The sequence below is a fragment of the Protopterus annectens genome, chromosome 2.part1, assembly GCF_019279795.1.
Source record: "Protopterus annectens isolate FY-2018-M chromosome 2.part1, PAN1.0, whole genome shotgun sequence".
In the NCBI taxonomy this organism is placed as follows: Eukaryota; Metazoa; Chordata; order Ceratodontiformes; family Protopteridae; genus Protopterus; species Protopterus annectens.
Window position 1 is genome coordinate 1,791,401,094 of NC_056729.1, and position 19,916 is coordinate 1,791,421,009.

General features: G+C 43.5%; 1 protein-coding gene across 2 annotated transcripts in view; it reads right to left on the bottom strand.

Moving 5' to 3' along the window:
* The window catches only part of MTOR (mechanistic target of rapamycin kinase), a 4,577,509-nt gene that overhangs the window by 3,225,665 nt on the left and 1,331,928 nt on the right, over positions 1 to 19,916 (bottom strand). For both annotated transcript variants that reach the window (XM_044063218.1, XM_044063219.1), the window contains exon 22: positions 16,367 to 16,479. In XM_044063218.1, coding sequence (XP_043919153.1) covers positions 16,367 to 16,479 — 113 coding nt within the window. The remainder of the gene's footprint in view (positions 1 to 16,366; positions 16,480 to 19,916) is intronic.

Sequence of the window (19,916 nt, forward strand, 5' to 3'; positions counted from 1 at the left end):
AAAGGTCAGTTGTCAATCTCCTCTCTGGTCCAGCTGGTGAATCTGGGAATCTTGAGGCAATGTTACAACTGCCTCATGTACACAGACAACCCTCCTCCTCCTCCCAACAAATTTCAACACGTGAGAGATGCAACCATATAGCCAAACTGGAGGCTAAGCTCTCTCAACTTAGTACTGGCGTAACCAGTCAGGAGGAGAAGGAAAGCACACTCACTACAATTCCAGTCTCACATAGACCTACCACAACAGCAAACCAAACACAAACACACAAAAACTTACTCGGAGGCTCTAAATAAAAATCTGCCTAAGCAGCAGAGACCTCCAAAGCAGACACCCAAGCCCCAAAACAAAGCACGTGCAACACATAGCTCACAAAGCCAGTGTGCCGAACAGTCACAGCCCTTAAGGCTAAACAACACACCTGATACACTTGTAATAGGTGACTCTATCGTCAGGCATACTGACGTCCCAATCACCAGGATGAACAAGGAGAAGGTCACGGTGAGCTGCCTGTCTGGCGCTAGGATCCGCCACATAACACAAACACTCAGATCACTCCAAGGCAAGTACAAATATGACTTGGTCATTGTCCATGCTGGTGTGAATGACCTGAGATGTACCTCCCTGGACTACATGAAAAGAGACACAGAGGAGATCTCTGAGCATGTAGCCAAGGCAGTATGACCCTGACCTTGAGTAGCATCTTACACCAAGAATGATGCCACAATATGAAGACAAGATGATCAATTTCAACAATTGGCTTAAGTATTGGTGTCATTCAAGGGATCAATGCCTGTCAGCCTGGGATGACATGCTTGACAAGCCACGATGCTTCGCTAGGGGCTTGCACCTGTCACCCTGGGCTGGATATTGGCAAAGGCTCTTGCTTCCCCCATAGTGCCTTTTTTAGGCAAGGCTCAAAAGACAAACCCACCTCCATAGATATCACAAGGGATAAGAAACTAAGAGTAATGCTACTCAACGCCAGAAGTCTAAACCTCAAGATGCACGCACTCGAAACTCTCCTTAGCATGGAGAACATCGATATCTGTGCAGTAACAGAAACCTGGTTCAAGACTTCCGAGAGCACACCAGCACTACCAGGTTTATACCTCATACCATGCTTTTCGGCCCCAAAACTTGGACTGAAGCACAAAAGGAGGGGGAGTATCAATATTCGTCAAAGATACCCACACCTCCAGGTTGGTGGCACAGCACAAAGCATCATAGACTATCCATGTACAACTAACAGTGGGTAAAACTGCCTTGCAGTTTATAGCCTGCTACAGACCACCCTCCCAAACCCAGGAACCCCACTCGGCCTTCCTGAGAACACTGGAAAATATGAAGGTCTCTCCAAACACCATTATATTGGGCGACTTCAACTACCCAAACATAGACTGGGAGCATTACTCTAGCTCCAACACCTTAGCCCAAAGGTTCCTAGAATTTATAAACTCAAATGCAATGGAACAACTTGTTACCACTCCCACAAGAGGGGAAAACATACTGGTCCTGATCATCACCAACATGGGGACTCTATGCTCCAGACTAGAAGTGTATCCCTCACTGGTAAGATCAGACCATAAACTAATCTCACTGGATATTCACATCATGACCCCACCCCCTGCCCAGAAAACCACAGTGAAAAACTTCTAAAGCAAATTTCACAATCCTCAAAACCGAGGGGAATCCTTCAAAGCCCTGAGCCTGCGAGAAAAATCTGGCAGACTGCAGAATCCTTTATAAACACATTCTATGAACACCTTCAGGAATGCATGGATCATGCAATCCCAAATAAAACCAAGACCCAATCCTCCAAAGGCAGACGTCCTGTCTGGTGGACCCCAGCCATAAACAAACTATACAATAGAAGGAGGAAGCTACTACATCATAGAGCAAAATCCCAAAAAGGGAAGACATCTCTGATCAGTATTAGCAAAAAACTACGGGGGCTCATAAAATCGTCTAAGGCCAGCTTCGAGAGAAAAATTGCACAGGACACTAAGGATAATCACAAGGCTTTCTTTAGTTATGTTAGGAACCTGGGTGGGAATTGATATGCTCAGAATTAGTCAAAATGACAAAAATACATCAAACCCACAGACATTGCCAACATCCTAGCTGACAGGTTCAGCGCAAATTTCTCCCCACCAAAAGGGCAAATATCTATCCCAGCAGAGTGCTGCCCCTGACATCTCAGATGCTCAGGTAAGAGCCGCCTTCTCCAAAGCAAAAATACAGCATCAATGGGACCAGGCGGTGTCATCTACATGTACTCAAGAGGCTAAACCCAAACATAAAACTACTGTTTAATCTCAGCTTTACTACAGGATATGTACCCAAGAGGCAGCAACAGTGGTCCCTCTCCACAAAGGTGGTGCCTCAATGGATCCTGGAAACTATCGCCTGACTAGCTTAGTCTGCAAAGCTATGGAAAGGATCATCATGGACCTCATAAATAAAGATATTGGGGACCTACAGACACTGGATCCTACCCAGTTCGGCTTTGTTAAGGGCAGATCCTGCCTCTTAAACCTGGTCGATTTCTTTGAAACAGTCACCAAGGCCAATGACGAGGGGAACGTGGTCCACACAGCCTACCTGGACCTCTAAAGACTATATAATACCCCAAGATAAGCTCACCAGCTTAAATATAAACCCCTACGTCAATAGATGGGTTGCAAACTGGCTCAAGGACAGAACCCACATGGTTAGAATTGCTGGAGCCATGTCAGACTCCAAACCAGTTACAAGTGGCATCCCACAAGGCTCAGTCCTGAGACCTCTTGTTCGGTATATATTTCACGGTGGTACAGGCCAACACGGAAGGACTGTGGCTGACCAAGTTCAGATGATTGCAAACTGGGCCATAATCGACTCTCCAGCCGATGCAAGCATCCTCCAAAAGGGGTGCCAGAGCCATGGCCTCAAGCTAAACGCCAAAAAGTGTATAGTCATTCCCTTTGGCAAAAACAAAGTGCCCACAAATTACCACATAGGTGGTAATCCATTAAGTACAGAAGAAGTAATTAGGGACCTGGGGACCCAAGTTGATAGCAATCTCTCATTTGACAACCACGTGGCCAAAGTGGTTAGAAAAACATTAGCCCACCTAATCATGAAGGGATTCACATCTAGATCAGGGGAGGTCATCGTGCCTCTTTACTCATCCCTCATCAGGCCCATAATTGAGTTCAATGCCCTTGGGATGTACCTTACCAGACACCTGCAGCAACTGGAAAGACCCCAAAAGTACCTCACCAAGAGGATCAAAGGGCTCAAACAGATGCCATATGCTGCCCAGTTAAAGAAACTCCAGCTCTACTCAGTGGCATACCGCCTGCTCAGAGGCGATCTGTGCCCGACGTATAAAGCCATGTCCAACCCGGAATTAATGGACATGCTGCACCTCAGAAAAATCAATCCCATCACTTGAACCTCAGCACTGAAATAAATAGGACATGCTGGAGGGACAGATTCATAACCCAGAGGCTCCCTTCACTCTGGAATAAAATCCCAGTCCAGGTTAGGCAGAGTCCCTCATTGACTCTCTTCAAGAGGAATCTTGATGAGTGGATTGGATTGTAGGTTTAGTATCACTTCTGTGTCACTGTTAGACAGAGGCACAGTATACTAACCTCGAAAAAGGGCATAGCAAAATTAATTTAAAATGGGTGGCGAAAGCCAAACACACTCTGGTTAGGCTTATAAATGCCCTAGGGCAGATAGCCTAGTATGAACCTATGAACCTATAAAATTATTTTCAAAGTTATATATACATAACATTACATTCAGGTTTACGACACATTGAGCAGTAGTTATACAATTGACCCTTCCTGAAATGGTGTGGGAGAAAGAAGTTAGAAACAGTTGAAGGTAAGCCACATAAGTAATAGAGAGGTCACTAGTTGGGGTTAGTGCAAGGACATAACCAACGACTTTTGAAGTATTTCTTGAGTTTGTTTTTGAATTGAGTTAGTGAGGGTTTTAGGGTCAAGTCAGCTGGGAGTCTGGTCCATGTTTTTCCAACAGAGTTGGCAAACAGAGTCCCCAGCTGAGTAGTTGGATTTGTATGTTTGAACTAGGACTCTAGTGGATGATCGCAGTGGCCAGGTGCTGGTGTGGGGGCTGATAATATTTTTTAGTGCAGATGCATTTGCTGGTTGGTAAAGGACTTTATGTGCCACTATTAGCTGGTTGAACTGCAGTAGGCTAGGCAGTTCAAGCCAGCCTAGGCGATTTAGGTTGTGACAGTGGTATGTCCAATAGGCTGTGTCAGTAGCAAATCTGCAATGTGGTTACAGCAGGATGATAGTTTATTAAGATCTGTTTTGTTTAAGTTGGAGAATAGAGGTGAGGCGTAGAGAAGAGTTGATAGTAGATGGGAACGGGCAATTGTAGTTCTAGCAAGTGGGGTAAGGAAAGGTTTGATTCTGTAAAGAGAGCCAAGTTTTTTATTAATGGTTTTGATAGATTGATTGATATGCGCATCAAACTTCAGGTTGTCAGCTATGACACCCAGTAGTTTAGTTTGGACTTCTGGGGAAGATGACAGTGCCATTGTTAGCGGTTATGTTGAAGGATGGCAGGGGGTTCCTGCGTGTGGGGGGAGAAGAGGAGCAGCTTAGTTTTTTTAGGGTTTAGGATTAGATGTTGATTGGAGAGCCATGTTTCCACTGTATTGAAGGTATTTTGGGTTAATGTCAATACAGTAGCTGGTGAGGTGTCAGAACAAATCCAGGTGGATTCATCCACATATTGAATGCAGGTAGCACCTGGGATGACTGAATGAAGGTCGTTGATAAAGATGGAGAAAAGAAGGGGTCCTAGTATCGAGCCCTGGGGGACTCCTAATATGATGAGTAGGCGAGATGATAGCTTGTCCTGCCATAGGACTGCCTGTTGCCTGACCTGCATGTAGGACTGAAACCACTGGAGTGCATGGTTGTTTAAGAAGAAGGCCTTCAAGCTATTTATAAGCATTTTGTGGTCAACCATGTCAAAAGCCTTGGATAGATCTAGAAAGAGTGCTGAGGATAGTTTGTTATTGCGGGTGTGGTTAATGACGTTAGAGAAAGAGAGGAGGGCAGAAGTAGTACTGTGGTGTGGCTTAAAGCCATGCTGAAAGTTGGACAACAGCTTGTTCTGTGTGAAGTAGTGCATGAGCTGTACGAGTACACACTTCTCCATAATTTTAGCTAGAGGTGACAGAATAGCTATGGGTCTAAAGTCTGACAGCTTAGTGGAATTGCCTCCTTTATGGAGAGGTATGACATGGGAGATTTTCCATATAGTGGGTACAGTAGCTTCAGATATAGCTCTGTTGATCAAGATTGAAATGGGGTATGCTATGGTGTCAGCAGCCTTTTGCAGATAGTCTGCTGGGATAGTTGGCAGCCAGTCTGGTGGGTCTTAGTTTCTTAAGTAAGGCATGAATAAGTTGAGTAGCATCAGGTTGGAAGGTAAAGTATGTCTGGGTACTGGGTGTGGCTGCATTAGAATTAGAGCCATTGGGAGAGAGTTGGCTGGCTAGAGACTGGATAGTCTCTGTGAAGAAGCTGTTGAAGCTATTAGCAATGTCTACTGGGGATTTTTGTGACTGAAGCTTTACAGTCTCCCATTTATTCATGAGTCTCAGTGTTTTTGATCGTCTTCTTGTTCATATCCACCTCCTAACACCAGACTCCAGTTCAAGTCCAAGGTACTACTGAGTCTCTTAGTCAACTCCTGTGCTTTTCTCTCTCATTTTCCTTTGGAGCACTGGAAAAGGTTTCACTGGCAAAGTCACTCTATGCACTATACTATCAGAAGAATGAGAGGAAAAATCCCACGCTGTTTGATGGCTCACTTTTTGTTGGCTAAACTTTTTTTTATTTCCTTATTTGCCAGTTCTACATCAAAAAATGTCCGACTCCCAAGGAAAGAAATATGCTGAAGACTGAGTCAGCACCTTGAACCTCACTCCTGTCTCTCAACATTCCCTGATTACTGGGATACATTTTCTTCTCTTCTGCCTAGTGTACAGTAAATAACCATTTTCCACAAACACACTGCTATCTCCAATTTTTAATTTTCGCCTTTGCTTCAGTTTTGTCAGGATGATCTCTTTCTGCTGGTATGATTGCATCTTTACTAACATAAGTCTTGACTGCTTTCTCATGGTCAGGTTTGGATCATACACTTGATGTGCACTTTAATTTAACAAATCCTGCTGTGAGACACCAGTCCAGTTGCTTAAGTGTGCTTTCATAAAATTAATACTATCTAATCCTTCCAGTTTCTCCAGTACAGCAGAAAATCTCAGTTTTTTTTCTGTGCACTCATTCTTCTACCTCTATTTTTAAAAAGCTCTTCTTGGGAAGTGTCATTCTCACAAGCCTTTTCTTTATTACTCTTCTTTAATTTTCTCCAGGCATTTATTTAAGCCGATACACTCCATCGATGTTTCATTTATTTTAATCACCTCTGAGCACATTTGGTTTATCTTCTAAATTACTGGAAGTCATCTCTTGTACCACAGCTGAAGCCTGAACTGCGTTTTGCTGAACAGCTGCAGGATTCTTCCTAGCCAGTGTTTTCTCTTCATTATTTCTGACTGACTTCCTTTTGGGTTATCTCAGTTTCATCTGGTTAGCAACTGAATTTTATTCAAGCTGACAACATCAATGGCTCTTATTCCTCAGTTTCTTTTTTCACACTGGGAGATCTGAAATTAAGCTGCTGATCGGTGTGTAGCCATCTTGGAAGTCCAGTCTCCTGAATTCTTGACCTCAAATAAAGCTATTGTGCAACAAGAGCTGTACCTAAACTAAGTTCAGTAAAAACAGAGCCATTAAATTATTCTGATACGACAGGTTACTGAAGAATCCAGATAGATATATGGACTGATTTAGAAATGAACAAGGGTCTAAGAAATTGAAAGTACATTACTAAAAAATGTTCTTGAACATGTATGAAAATTGGTTTAGCTAGAGATAGCCATTGACATGCATAGTATGGTGCTGAGAGTAATGAAACATTTGCTGTTAACTGCACATTCTACACTTATAAACTTAGATAATAAATATGGGATATACAATTTTAAGTCTGGTAATCGTGGCCGAGTGGTTAAGGCAATGGACTAGAAATGCACTGGGGTTTCCCTGCACAGGTTCGAATCCTGTCAATTTCAGTGTTGTGGCCACAGAAGTACCTCACAAAGAGGATTACTGGCCTCAAACAGATGCCCTACACTGACCATCTCCAAAAACTCCAGCTTTACTCCGTAGGATATCGCCTACTCTGAGGTGACCTCTGGCTACCATATAAAGCTGTGTCAAACCCAGAGCTGTTGGACATGCTACACCTAAAGAAATCCCAATCCCTTCGAGCTACACGCTCTAGGGACCTAAACCTTGTCACCACTATAAACAGGACATGCTGGAGGGCTAGAATCCTGTCCCAGAGAATTCCCATACTCTGGAACAAGCTACCAATTATGTCAAGCAAAGTTCCTCATTAGCACTCTTCAAGAAAAATCTTGATGAGTGGATGGGAAATAGGAAATACACCCCAGGATCACTTCTGTGGCTCTGCTCGACAGTGGCACAGGAAAATAACTTTCTTGGGTGGTGTAAGCCAGGGAAACTTGCTGGCTAGGCTTACTTAGGCCCTTGGGCCAATAGCCTAGTACCTAGTACTGGTTCCACTGATTAGCATGCCATGTGAAACAAACAAGTTCTATATAATTCAGTTTGAAATAGAGACCTCGTGCACTGTAGGCCACATCTCTTGTGTGTTATGTACTAAGCTTTCTGAAGTAAGAATTACACCACAGTATGATATACATTTGTTAATAAGTAGGTGTTGCAACAGGACAACAAATGGGTCAAAGGTGCATAACAGTACATACAACCTAAGACTGCAGTGATACCCACGTCTCAGTACAATTCTGAAAAAGTGAGACAGCATGACACACAACAAACTGCAAGAGGCTGCAATAAAAAAATTACAAAAACAAAACCACACTTTCATGCAGAATAGGACTGCTTGGACCATTATGTTTATAGGTGTATACTAGTCTAACAACCACTAGGGGCCTTATAAGCCTAACTGTGCAACACAAATGTGGCCCACAAATTTGATTTATATAGGTGATGATTTACTGATTGCCTCTGTCCATCAAGACATACAAGTCAGATCAGGGGTGAATTTCAGATTACCCATCGACTGGTCCCAAGTGGCTCTTAAAAGGGGTTAGGGAGAAACTCTGCTTCACATAGATGGGGAGCCTGTTCCAGAGAATGGGAATTCTCTGAGAAACAAAGCTGACTCTCCAAAATGCCTTACTTATATCACAAGGAAAATGTATGTCTTTTAATCTAGTAGTTCTGATGTTGTTTGTTTTGCAGATTAGCAAAAGGTTCATCAAAAAGTACAGTTTTGTACCTACCATAAATGTAGATGTCCGATAGGTATGCATCTGCAGTCCTAACATATGGGTTGTCCTGCCTCAGGCAGCCCTTCGGTCGGCCGGATTCCAAAGTCTGGGTCTGGCCTCGGCTGATGTCGCACTTCACCCGACGTCATAGCTGCTGTGGTATAAAGGCATCAGCCGACGCCATTTTCCTCAGTGTTTCTTGCCCCAGATGCCAGGTGCCCTCTAGGAAGGCTAAATTTGGATAAATGCAAATAATTCCAAACAGTAGAGAGCAAAAATTATATATATATATATATATATATATATATATATACATACACATATATACAAAAACAAATACACCATAATAATTTCCCCCAGCTAGCTAAAAGAGGGGTAGGTACCCTAGGAATACCACAGAGGGGAAGGAGGGTGGGTAATCCTGACTGCAGATGCATACCTATCGGACATCTACATTTATGGTAGGTACAAAACTGTACTATGTCCTTCAAGGATGCATCTGCAGTCCTAACATATGGGTAGAATACCATAGCCAAACTGGGGGAGGAGGCACTAAGATAAAGATGGTGTAGTCAAGATCCCTTGCAAAACAGCAGTTGCAAAGCCTGCTCGGGATCTGGAGTATAAAGGAAGGTTATAATGCTTGGCAAATGTATGCACGGAGCTCCAAGTAGCAGCTTCTAAAATGTCTTTGGTAGCCACTCCTCGTAGGAAAGCTGTAGTGGTGGCTGTAGCTCTTGTGGAATGAGGTCTGATATTTTCAGGAGTTGTCTTTCCATGAAAAGAGTAGCAAAATTGTATGCAATTTCCTATCCATTTTGAGATTGTCTGTTTTGAAATTGCTTTTCCTTGCATTCCTGTTGCATATGCTACCAGAAGCTGGTCAGTTTTTCTGTTGGTCTTAGTTCTGTCCAGGTAGTAGCGTAATTGTCTGTGCACATCCATGGTATGTAGCAGTCTTTCCCCCCTGTTCTGTGGGTAGGGGAAGAATGTAGGTAAATGAATCGCTTGGTTCAATGATACTCTGGAGACCACTTTTGGCATAAAGGTAGGGTTGGTTCTCAGAGACACTCTATCCTGATGGAAGATAAGAAAGGGCTGCACTGCCATTAATGCCTGTAATTCAGATACCCTTCTTGCTGAAGTGATTGCTAGCAGGAAAGCAGTTTTCCAAGACAAGAACTGTAAATCTGCTGTTGCTGCTGGTTCAAAAGGGGGAAGTGTTAACTTTTCCAGCACAAAGTTGAGATCCCATGTAGGTAAAGGTGGTTTCCTTGGAGGCTTTACGTTTTTTATTCCTCTCAAGAACTGTCTGAGTAGAGGATGAGAGAAGACAGGAGGATCCATGTTGTATTCTGCTGAGATTGCTGATGCATGAATCTTAATGGAGGAGTAGGACAGGCCATTGTGGAACAGTTCTGCTAAGTATTCCAGGATGTGTGCTATGTTTGCCAATGAGACATTTTCTCCCTTTGCTGCACTCCAAATGAGGTATCTTTTCCATTTGGCTGAATAAGTTTTCCTTGTGGAGGGTCTGCGAGCCTCCAGGATAATGTCCTTAACCCTCTGAGATAAATCTGGGCTATTTTGTCTTATGCAATATTCCAAATAGCTATCTGCAGTGTTTTCAAGTTTGGATGTAGGATCTTGTAGTTGTTCCGTGTTAGAACCAAGGGACATAGAGAGGCCATGCGTGTGTCCGAGACATGCTTCTCAGTAGCGGGTACCAATGTTGCCTCGGCCAGTCTGGAGCTATCAGGATTACCCTTGGTTGATCCTCTTTGATCTTCAGTAGGACTTTGTACATCAAAGGAAGAGGTGGGAATGCATATGCTGTCAGGTTTTTCCAGCTGAAGGAAAGGGAGTCCTCCCTCCAAGCAAGTGGGTGGTATGCTCTTGTGCAGAATTTCTTCAATTGGTGGTTGTGTGGGGAGGCGAACAGGTCTATCTGTGGTAGTCCCCATTTCTTTGTTATGGTTTTGAAGATATCTGGATGCAGCATCGATTCGTGAGCATCCGTGGTAGTTCTGCTTAAGGTGTCTGCTAGTGAATTTTCTTTTCCTGGTACAAATCTGGCCTGAAGTTGAATGTTGAGATTCAGGGCCACATTCCATAGGTCCATTGCCATCCGGCATAGAGGATATGAGTGTGTACCTCCCTGTTTGTTGATGTACCACATGACGGTGGTATTGTCCGTCCTATTCAGCAATTGACCTTGTTGCAGGAATGGTCGGAATGCCTGGATTGCATGTTTCACTGCCAGCATCTCCTTTAGATTTATGTGTAGATTCAGCTGGTCTTGGGTCCATAGGCCTTGTATGCACTTGTCCACCATGTGTGCCCCGCGGCCTAGGTCTGAGGCGTCCGTGGTGATGGTCTGGATTGGATGAGGTTTGTGGAAAGGCAGTCCTCTGTTCAACTGACAGGCCTGAGCCCACCACTGGAATTCTTGCTTCAGGCATGGAATTATTGGAATCTGGGCTTCTAGACTGTGCTTGTGTTGAGACCATACATTCCTTAGGTACCATTGCAACTTTCTCATATGCAGCCTGGCATGCGGAATCAATATTATGCAGGATGCCATGTAACCCAGGACTTGCAGGACTTTCCTTGCAGTAAGCTGAGTTTGTGTTGTTAATGTCATGAAATATATAGGTAGTTGCTTTTGTTTTTCTTCTGTGAGAAAAGCCATCTGAGTTGATGTATCCAGTTCTGCACCCAAGAATGTTATCCTTTGGGATAGTACTAGTCTTGATTTTTGTATGTTGACTGTGTATCCCAAGGCTTGCAACAGTTGTATGACCTTTTCCAAATCTTTTGTTAATTTTGCCTTGTTGTCCGCTTGTATTAGGCAGTCGTCCAGGTATGGGCAAATTTGAATTCCCTGAAGCCTGCAATGAGCAATTACTGATGCCAGGCATTTCGTGAATACTCTGGGCGCAGTAGATAAGCCAAAGGGCAATGCTGAGAATTGATAATGCTCTGATCCTGCAAGAAATCTGAGGTGTCTTCTGCAATCTGGTCGTATAGGGACATGCAGGTATGCCTCCTTGAGATCTAGAGTCACCAGCCAAGACTCCTTGCCCAGCATGGGAAGAATGGCTAAAGGCCTGTGCTGTGGTAAGTGTAAGAAAGTCCTTAGCCTTTTCTTGAATCTGAAAAATCCTGGCCCTGCCATTGAAAGTGTTCCCTCATAGCATGTAAGGTTTCCCCAAAAGAAAATTCTTCAGGAGGAGAGGCAGAAGGAATGGAGTCTTCTGCATCAGAATCCTCATAAGGAGAATATGGGCCTTCCTGAGGGTCTGAGATATCTGAGTCATCTGAGGAATTGTCCGTGGAAACAGGTTCCGGGGGTTCAGCCCTAGGCCTCTTCTCTGGAGGGGGTTGAGAGGCCCTGTCTGGGTGAGGTTGGGATCCCCTGATCAAAGAAATGAGATCCTCAGCCAGGCTGAGCATTTGAGAACTAGAGGTAGGCCTGTGTGAGGGAATTTTAGCAGGTAAGGCCTTAGAAAATTTAGCTGCTTTAGCCCTGGCAAAAGCCTTGATAGACATAGATGCAGGGGGTCTAGCAGTCCCACGTGCAGGGGTAGATATGTCTAAAGGAATAGTATCTGACAAATCCTGGGTGCTTGCTTCTGTAGGAGCAATTTCTGTAGCCGATTCAACCATGCTCTGTGAAGCCTCGGCTACCGGAGGCCTGTTTTCGGCCGAAGGAAGAACCGAGGACTCGCGGTTGGCCTAACCGTGGTTTCAGCCGAAACCGCGGACCGCGAGTGTCGGTCCTTTTCCTTGCGTTTTTTAGCTAATTGTGCTGTCGGAGTCTCCGACGGCATTTTGTAAGCAAAAGCAGGACCAAAAAACTCCTCTGCAAACTCCGACCGACGTCTAAGCGTCCGTCGGTTGAAGGAAGCACAGGCTAAACAAGCTGATACGTCGTGGTCCGGGCCTAAACAAGGAAGGCAGTAAGAGTGGAAATCCTTATGAGGTATTTGTTTCCCACAAGTTAAACAATTATTTACTTTGTCTGACATCGGCTGAGGCAAGAAAGAGTCCCCAACGGGGTACTTAGCTTTTTAGAAGTCTTCGGTAGTAGAAATCTCTGGATCTGACCGACCGGCACTTGCGAACAGCTTCTGCTTCGGGCACCGCGCGGCAAGAAAGACTGAGGAAAATGGCGTCGGCTGATGCCTTTATACCACAGCAGCTATGACGTCGGGTGAAGTGCGACATCAGCTGAGGCCAGACCCAGACTTTGGAATCCGGCCGACCGAAGGGCTGCCTGAGGCAGGACAACCCATATGTTAGGACTGCAGATGCATCCTTGAAGGACATCAGGGTTCAAGGATGCCCTGTATGCCAGGCAAAGATCACCTCTCAGAAGTCTGTATAATAACGGGTAAAGAGACAGGGCAGGTGATCAGCATAGAACATTATGTTTACACCTTGTATTCTTTTTGTAAGCAACCTTTGTGGACATTCCATTTGTTGGATGTGTCTGGATCAGATACATACTGAAAAGGGTATTATACTCTACGATGGTCTGATGAGAGCTGAGTACAGTGGTCTGATGAGCTCTCTAGACCTAGATGCCATGCTCTTGATTATAAGCTGAGCAACATAGAAGGATTTTCTAACTACCTTGGATGCATGCTGGTCAAAGGCTAGGTTACTATCTGCATGAGCTCCCTCACTAGTTAATCAACTGTTAAAAGTGTTTTACTGACTGATGACAGTTATCCAGGATGGTAGACTTCCTAAAAGGTACTATAATGCATTTCTTGGTATTGAGTTTTAAGCCATGGCTTTGGCAACAAGTGTTTGTCTGTATTAGACCTTCCTGAAGGGCGTTTTCATCTTGGAGGGATGCAATGGCTGCTCCAAGTTTGCAATCATCTGAGAATTTGGTCAGCCAAAGGCTTTTGACATCCAAGCAATAGATGCCAAACAAAAGTCAGCCTGGCACAGAGCCCTGGGGAATTCCACTGGTGACTGGCTTCTTTGTACAGGCGACCACACCAGTTCTAATCTCCTTGGTCCTATCAGTGAGCCAGCCTGCTCTCCAGTGTATTATAAAGGGATTTATACCAAGTTCTGTAAGTTTGTTGACAATGCACGACTGGGGTATTGTATCAAATGCTTTAGCCAGATCTAGGTAGGCAGTGTGCACCATTTTCCCCTCATCCATTGCCTTAGGAACCTTTGCAAAAAAGTCCACCATATTCAGTGAGCATGACCTTTGAGAAAGCCAAACTGGGATGGATCTAGTTTTTGGGAGTCTCTTCTATCCATGATGACACCTTCCAAGATAATTCTTTCTATTGCTTTGCAAATAAGACTAGTCAGACTAATGGGTATATAGTTTTCAGGATCTGTTGAAAGTCATCCTCTACGAAGGAAAATGACCATAGGAGTCTTCCATTCATGTGCCACAAAGCCTGTTTTAAGACTATAATTTAATAATCACTCCAGGGGTCCTGATATGTCATATTTTAGACTTTCAGGACACATGTTTGGATGTTATCGGGGACCACTGAGGTCATGTGCTTGGCTTTAGTGAGTGCAGCCAGTACATTCTCCCTAACTATAGATATTTATGAGGAGATGGTTGGTTGTGAGAGGGGGGTAAAGTTAGAATTGAATTTGTCTGAATTTCTGTGTGAGTTTTACTGTGTTCTCAACCCTTAAATTAAGTAGCATAGTCTAGATACAGGTTTGCTACATTCAGAGCTGCAGCCGCATGGTTTTTAACTCTTTTTGAGGTATTCCAGCTACAAATTTTGTCTTAGTAGCACTTACGTGATCACATAGTAGTACTACTCTTAGACCTTCCACCCTTTACCCTCCTATCTTTCTCTGGCCTCCCTCAGTTTCTGACAAATATGGACGGACAATTTCCTAGGTTGATACGGGCATCCTGAGACAGTGTAGCAACTGCCTCATGTACACAGACAATCCTCTACTACCACCACCTAGGAGCACAATTTGTGAGAGATGCAATTACATTAAGAACCTAGAGTCACTGCTCTCTCCCTCACAAGCCAGTATATCTGGCACTGAGAAGGTTGTCAACACAAACACCATCCACACCTACACATCACACACCCACATATGCGGAGGTCCTCAACAAAAACATACTCAAACAAGAGAGACCTCCAAGGCAAAAATACAGTCCAACTCCACTGCCCACCACAACACACACATAGTCCACACACCTGTGTCTCAGAGCCACTAAGGCCTAAACATAAACCCAACATATTACTTATAGGAGACTCTATTGTGAGATGCACAGATGTACCCCCTCACCAAGCTGGATAGGTTCATAGGTGTGTACTAGGCTAACGGCCCTGGAGCCTTTACAAGCCTAGCCCCAAAAAGATTGCCCAGGCACCGTGCCACCCAATGTTAGTTCACAGTGCCCATATCCAGAAGGGCAATTGAAATGATCCCTGGAGTGAACTTTCTGTTACCCATCCACTCAATAAGGAGAAAGTCAGGGTTAATTTGCCCGGTTCCAGAATTCGCTACATCACCCACGCACTCAAATCTCTCAACAGGTATTGTTATGACTCTGTCATAGTCCATGTTGGTGTGAATGACTTGAGATGTACTTCCCTGGACTATATGAAGACATATGATCGAGCTCGCTGAATGCATGTCCCAGGCAGGTATTTTCTTAGCCTTCAGTAGCATTCTACCATCATCCAGAATGATGCTTCAATACAAACAGAAAATGGCCAACTTTAACAATTGGCTTAGTTGCTGGTGTCAATCCTAGGGGCTTGACAGACTTGACAGCCTGGGATGACATGACTGACAAACCACGATGCTTTGCCAAAGATGGCCTGCATCTGTCTCCCTTGGGCTTCAGACCCCTGGCAAAGGCTCCTGCCTCCCCTACAGTGCATTTTTTAGGCAATGAGGTCAAAACTACCAACAAGAAAATTTCATCAAAACGCAAATTACATGTCATGCTGCTAAATGCTAGGAGTCTAAACACGAAACTGCACTCATTGCAAGCATTCTTAACCCTGGAAGATGCTGACATCTGTACAGTCACAGAAACCTGGTTCAAAGCTGTGAAGAGCATCCCAGGCATACCAGGTTACAAAGCAAAAGGTGGTTGAGTTACAATATATATATATATATATATATATATATATATATATATCTGGCCAAACAGTATGAATCACAGAAGACATTCCAGGTGCAGTTAACTGACAGGACCCCTATTCAAATCGCAGCTAGCTACAGGTCCCCAACTAGGGCATTTATAAGCCTAGCTGTGCAACCCAAATGTGACCCACAAATTTGATTTATATAGGTGGTGATTTACTGATTGCGTCTGTACAGAGACACAGAAGCCAGACCAGGGGTGATTTTACTGATTACCCATCCAATGGTCAGTGTTGTGCTTACAAAAGGATAGGGAGGAAACTCTTCTTCACATGGATGGGGAGCTTGATCCACAGATGAAGGGAATGACAGGCATGTCAGACTGCTGTAAGATTCATATGCAAAGATAAGGCTGTGATACAATACACAGAGGATGACAGTAAAAGTTGCATAATTTTACTTCTTTATTTATTTAACATTTGCTTATGGGAAAGTCCGACAGGGACAGACTCCATTTTCAGTGAAGGCCTGGGGAGAAACGCTCCAGACACGTTTGGAATGTGGGAGGAAACTCAAACAAATGCAGGGAGGACATGCAGACTCCACAGAGAAGGCACCCCAGCTGAGAATTGAATGGCAAAGCCTCTTGCTGTGAGGTGACAACGCTACCCACTGTACCACTGCACTGCAACATAAGATGCAATATAAAGGGAAAAAAAAAACAAAAAAACTACAGTATGCATCAACGTGCAGATCTTTCTTCTTAAATGCACAGATGGTTTGACTACATATCAGGAAGCAATTCACCATCAATATTCAGTAGTTACTTACTTGCGAGCCTGCAGAGGTACATCTTGTGCATCAAAAAGTTTCACTATAGGTGGAAGTAGTAAGTGCAAGTAATCATCCAGGTTGGCACCAAAAAGCTGGATAGCACTCAAAAGCTAAAAGAAAAAAGCTGCTAATTAAAACTGAGTAGAAGATACCATGGCTATAAACACATTCTTCATATATTTCTCTAACACGAACATGACATTAAACATGAATGTGCACTACAGCAGGAAGAGAATTTAAATCTTTCAGTAAAAAGAATCAGTACTTTTGGAGAAAACATTCTGTACACTCTCTAACTAGCACATCTAAGACAACAACAAAAAAAAATCACTCTGTTCATGGATATATCAAACCATTTGAAAAACATATTCAAGGAAGACTGCAGGAGAATTACAAACTATGTCTGAAATGTATAATTAAGGCTTTTAACTTAAAGCAGGCTTATAATTTTAACTCCTTTCTCATGGTCATGATCTATAATTGCTACTGATCTTCAAGCAACCATCTTACATACGAGTTAGGGACTGGTATAATAGTTAAGGTGTCTACCTCACAGACACAAGGTACATGATTTGATTCTCACCTTTGAAAGGGGAAATTGGTTAGGCTTAAAATGGCTCAGAAGGGCAGCTACCCTAGGATTTATGACCCTATGACCACAAGATGTTCACAACAACAACAATGAAGGTACTTTATTATCCATCCATCAACAACTTATTTTTCCAGTTTCTGAACATGAGGTCAGGGTGTCACATCAACGGTGACAATACAGCCAATACTGATAAATCCATGACTGACTAAAAATTGTTTAATGCTAGAGAGTAAGATGAAATTACTGCCTCTCTGCTTCTGTTTGGCATTCCAGAAACAGTACTTACAAAGACAAAGAAGAATCAGAATACACATTCTCTTGCCCCATTAAGTCTTATGTGCTTCTGAGTTTTTATCAACAAATAACAAAGATGATAATCAAATGGTGGCCTAATGGTTAAGGTGTTTGCATTGCAAACACAAGGTGTAGGGATTGAGTCTCACAAGGGACAACTGGCTAGGCTTAAAATGGCTCGCAAGGGCAGTTAGCTTAGTACTAATCTATGAACCTATGAACTTGGTAAGCCCTCAGGATCTGCGTCTCTGGAGCGAACTGGGAGCACTGTCTGATTAAGTGACTTGCACAAAGTGATAAAATGGAGGAGGAAGAAATCACACCCAGTATTACTGACTAAAAAAACAGCTTGCCGACAGCCCAGAAGCTTCATCTTCTGCACCAAAGCTTCATAATCTGTACTGTCAGGTTAATATTAAATAATATTTAAGTAGTACATCTTGTTGGGTTGTCGTTTACGTTAAACTGATAGGCAACTCATGAAAAAGTAAGAAAAATACAGTGTGACACGGGCACACAAGTTGTTCCTTAAAATATACCAAATAAGCAGATACTTAAAATCTTTCTAAATGCACATACCATATGAAATTATTTTACTGATGGTGAGTGGTCAGTTTGTTGTTGCCTTGTAATATGCATATCACATCACTGATGGCTTTTTATACTGCTATTTTTCAAGCTTAAGTCTGCATATCAAGATTACTCTACAACAGCACATGTAGTGCAGAGCATGCTGTTGTATTACTTTTTCAAGTTCAGTTTTGTTTTTGTGCATTTGTGGGATGAGGCATGTCTGAAATGTTCCAATTAAATGTTATCTCTTCACTGTTTAATCTTTGTAATATGATGTCAGGCAGACAAAAGTGAACATTCTGCTATCTCAATTAGCTGTCTGGACCAGGTGCTGCTTCAGCACTCTAAAACAAGAGTGCCACACACATTTGGAAAAAAATTCCAAATAATAAATCGAAATCAGGATCCTTATGAACCACTCCAAGCCAAGTCCCTTCGCAGTCCAAACGTCCCACTGCAGCACACAGTGTTAGAAGTTCAGATTAAAAAGCACAATATTACCTTTTAAAATGCACTGCCACACATCCACATTTGAGTACATCACAGCTCATAAGTTCATTAGTACTTAGTAGGCTTGCAGTCCAGGGGATCACCGAGGAGCCTAGACCAAATTTCTATTTCCCTCGAACACGGTCTGTTTAAGTGACTTGCTCAACAAGGTCACAATATACACAACAAAAAAGCCTATTATTGGGTCTAAGGCATAGAGGGATAAAAGTTGTGACAATGACTCATACATGCTAAGTTTTATTAGCATATAGGAGCTCGATGGCACAGGCAAGAAAGGATGGGTGCATCCTTTGCCCAGGACCTGACCCCAGTGCGGCAATATATCTCAGCTGAGTGTGGGGGAGAGCTAAGAGGTGGGGTTGTTCTAAGGGCCTGGGGCAGGCATGTCCTCAAGCTACTCCTCATCGCTCCCTCAGCTGAAGTGCATGAGGCATACCTCTCAACCTCTTATACCTCTCAACCTCTTACAGCAAGAAATCTGGAAAAGCTATAAATAATGGTGGGGGGGGGGGGGGGTCAAAGGACCAAAAATAGGGACACTTGTTAAATATCGCTCACAAACTTAGAAAGTTGACAGGATAACAGTTTTTACATTAGCATGGATTTTTTGAAGGGTATGAAGTCTAAACTGAAATGTCTGTCATTTTCCAACATCAGCCCTCAATGATTTATCAATGATTTGCTAGACAACCACAATTTTATGAGAAACAGACCAAAAATATGAGGCAAAAATCTGTACAGTTGAGAGGTATGGCATGAGGTCAACGTGCTGGGAAGGGCAATAAGGCCAGTTAATGCTGACCAGCTGCTGTTTCATTGAAATTTCACAGTGTCATGACTGTTACCTATGGGATTCCTTGCCCCCAATCATTATAAATATGCACCATAAGGCTGACTCACCACCCAGTGCTAGATTCACATCAAGGACAACCTTACATAAGCAACTGGGGAATCTGGAGATTAAGCACATGGCAACTGGAAGAACAGCTACGCAGATCTGGGGGGGGGGGTGAATCCTTCTACCACTGTCTCACAGAACTCGAGAGACAAAAAAGGACTAAATAACTTATTTACTTGTAAGTTAATCAAGTGAGAGCAGTGGTTCATAGGTTGGTACTGGGCTATCGGCCCTAGGGCCTATACAAGCCTAGCCATAACAATTCCCTGGCTATTTCTTCCCACAATATTTACTTCCCTGGACCTATGTCTAGCAAGGCGACTGACGTGATCCCCAGGGTGAAATTCCTATCGCCCATCCAACCGTCAAGGTTCCTTTTGAAGAGGGCCAAGGAGGCACTCTGCTTGACATGTATGGGCAGTCTATTCCAGAGTCTGGGGAGTCTCTGGGTCAGGAACCTGTCTTGGAACCCTACTGTATATCTAGCCTTAGAAGCTCATTCCAATCTCATCTCCTGTACTTAACTTACTGGGCATTGACAGATGAAATTTTGAAGGCTCTCCCCCCTTACACTTCTGAAGCGTACTTTAAAATCGCCTTAGTGCGTTCCTCATTGCCGGCTTGTCTGCCTTGTAATTACTTATCGTAGCCAGCTGTTTGATTTGTTTTTTGTAGCTGTT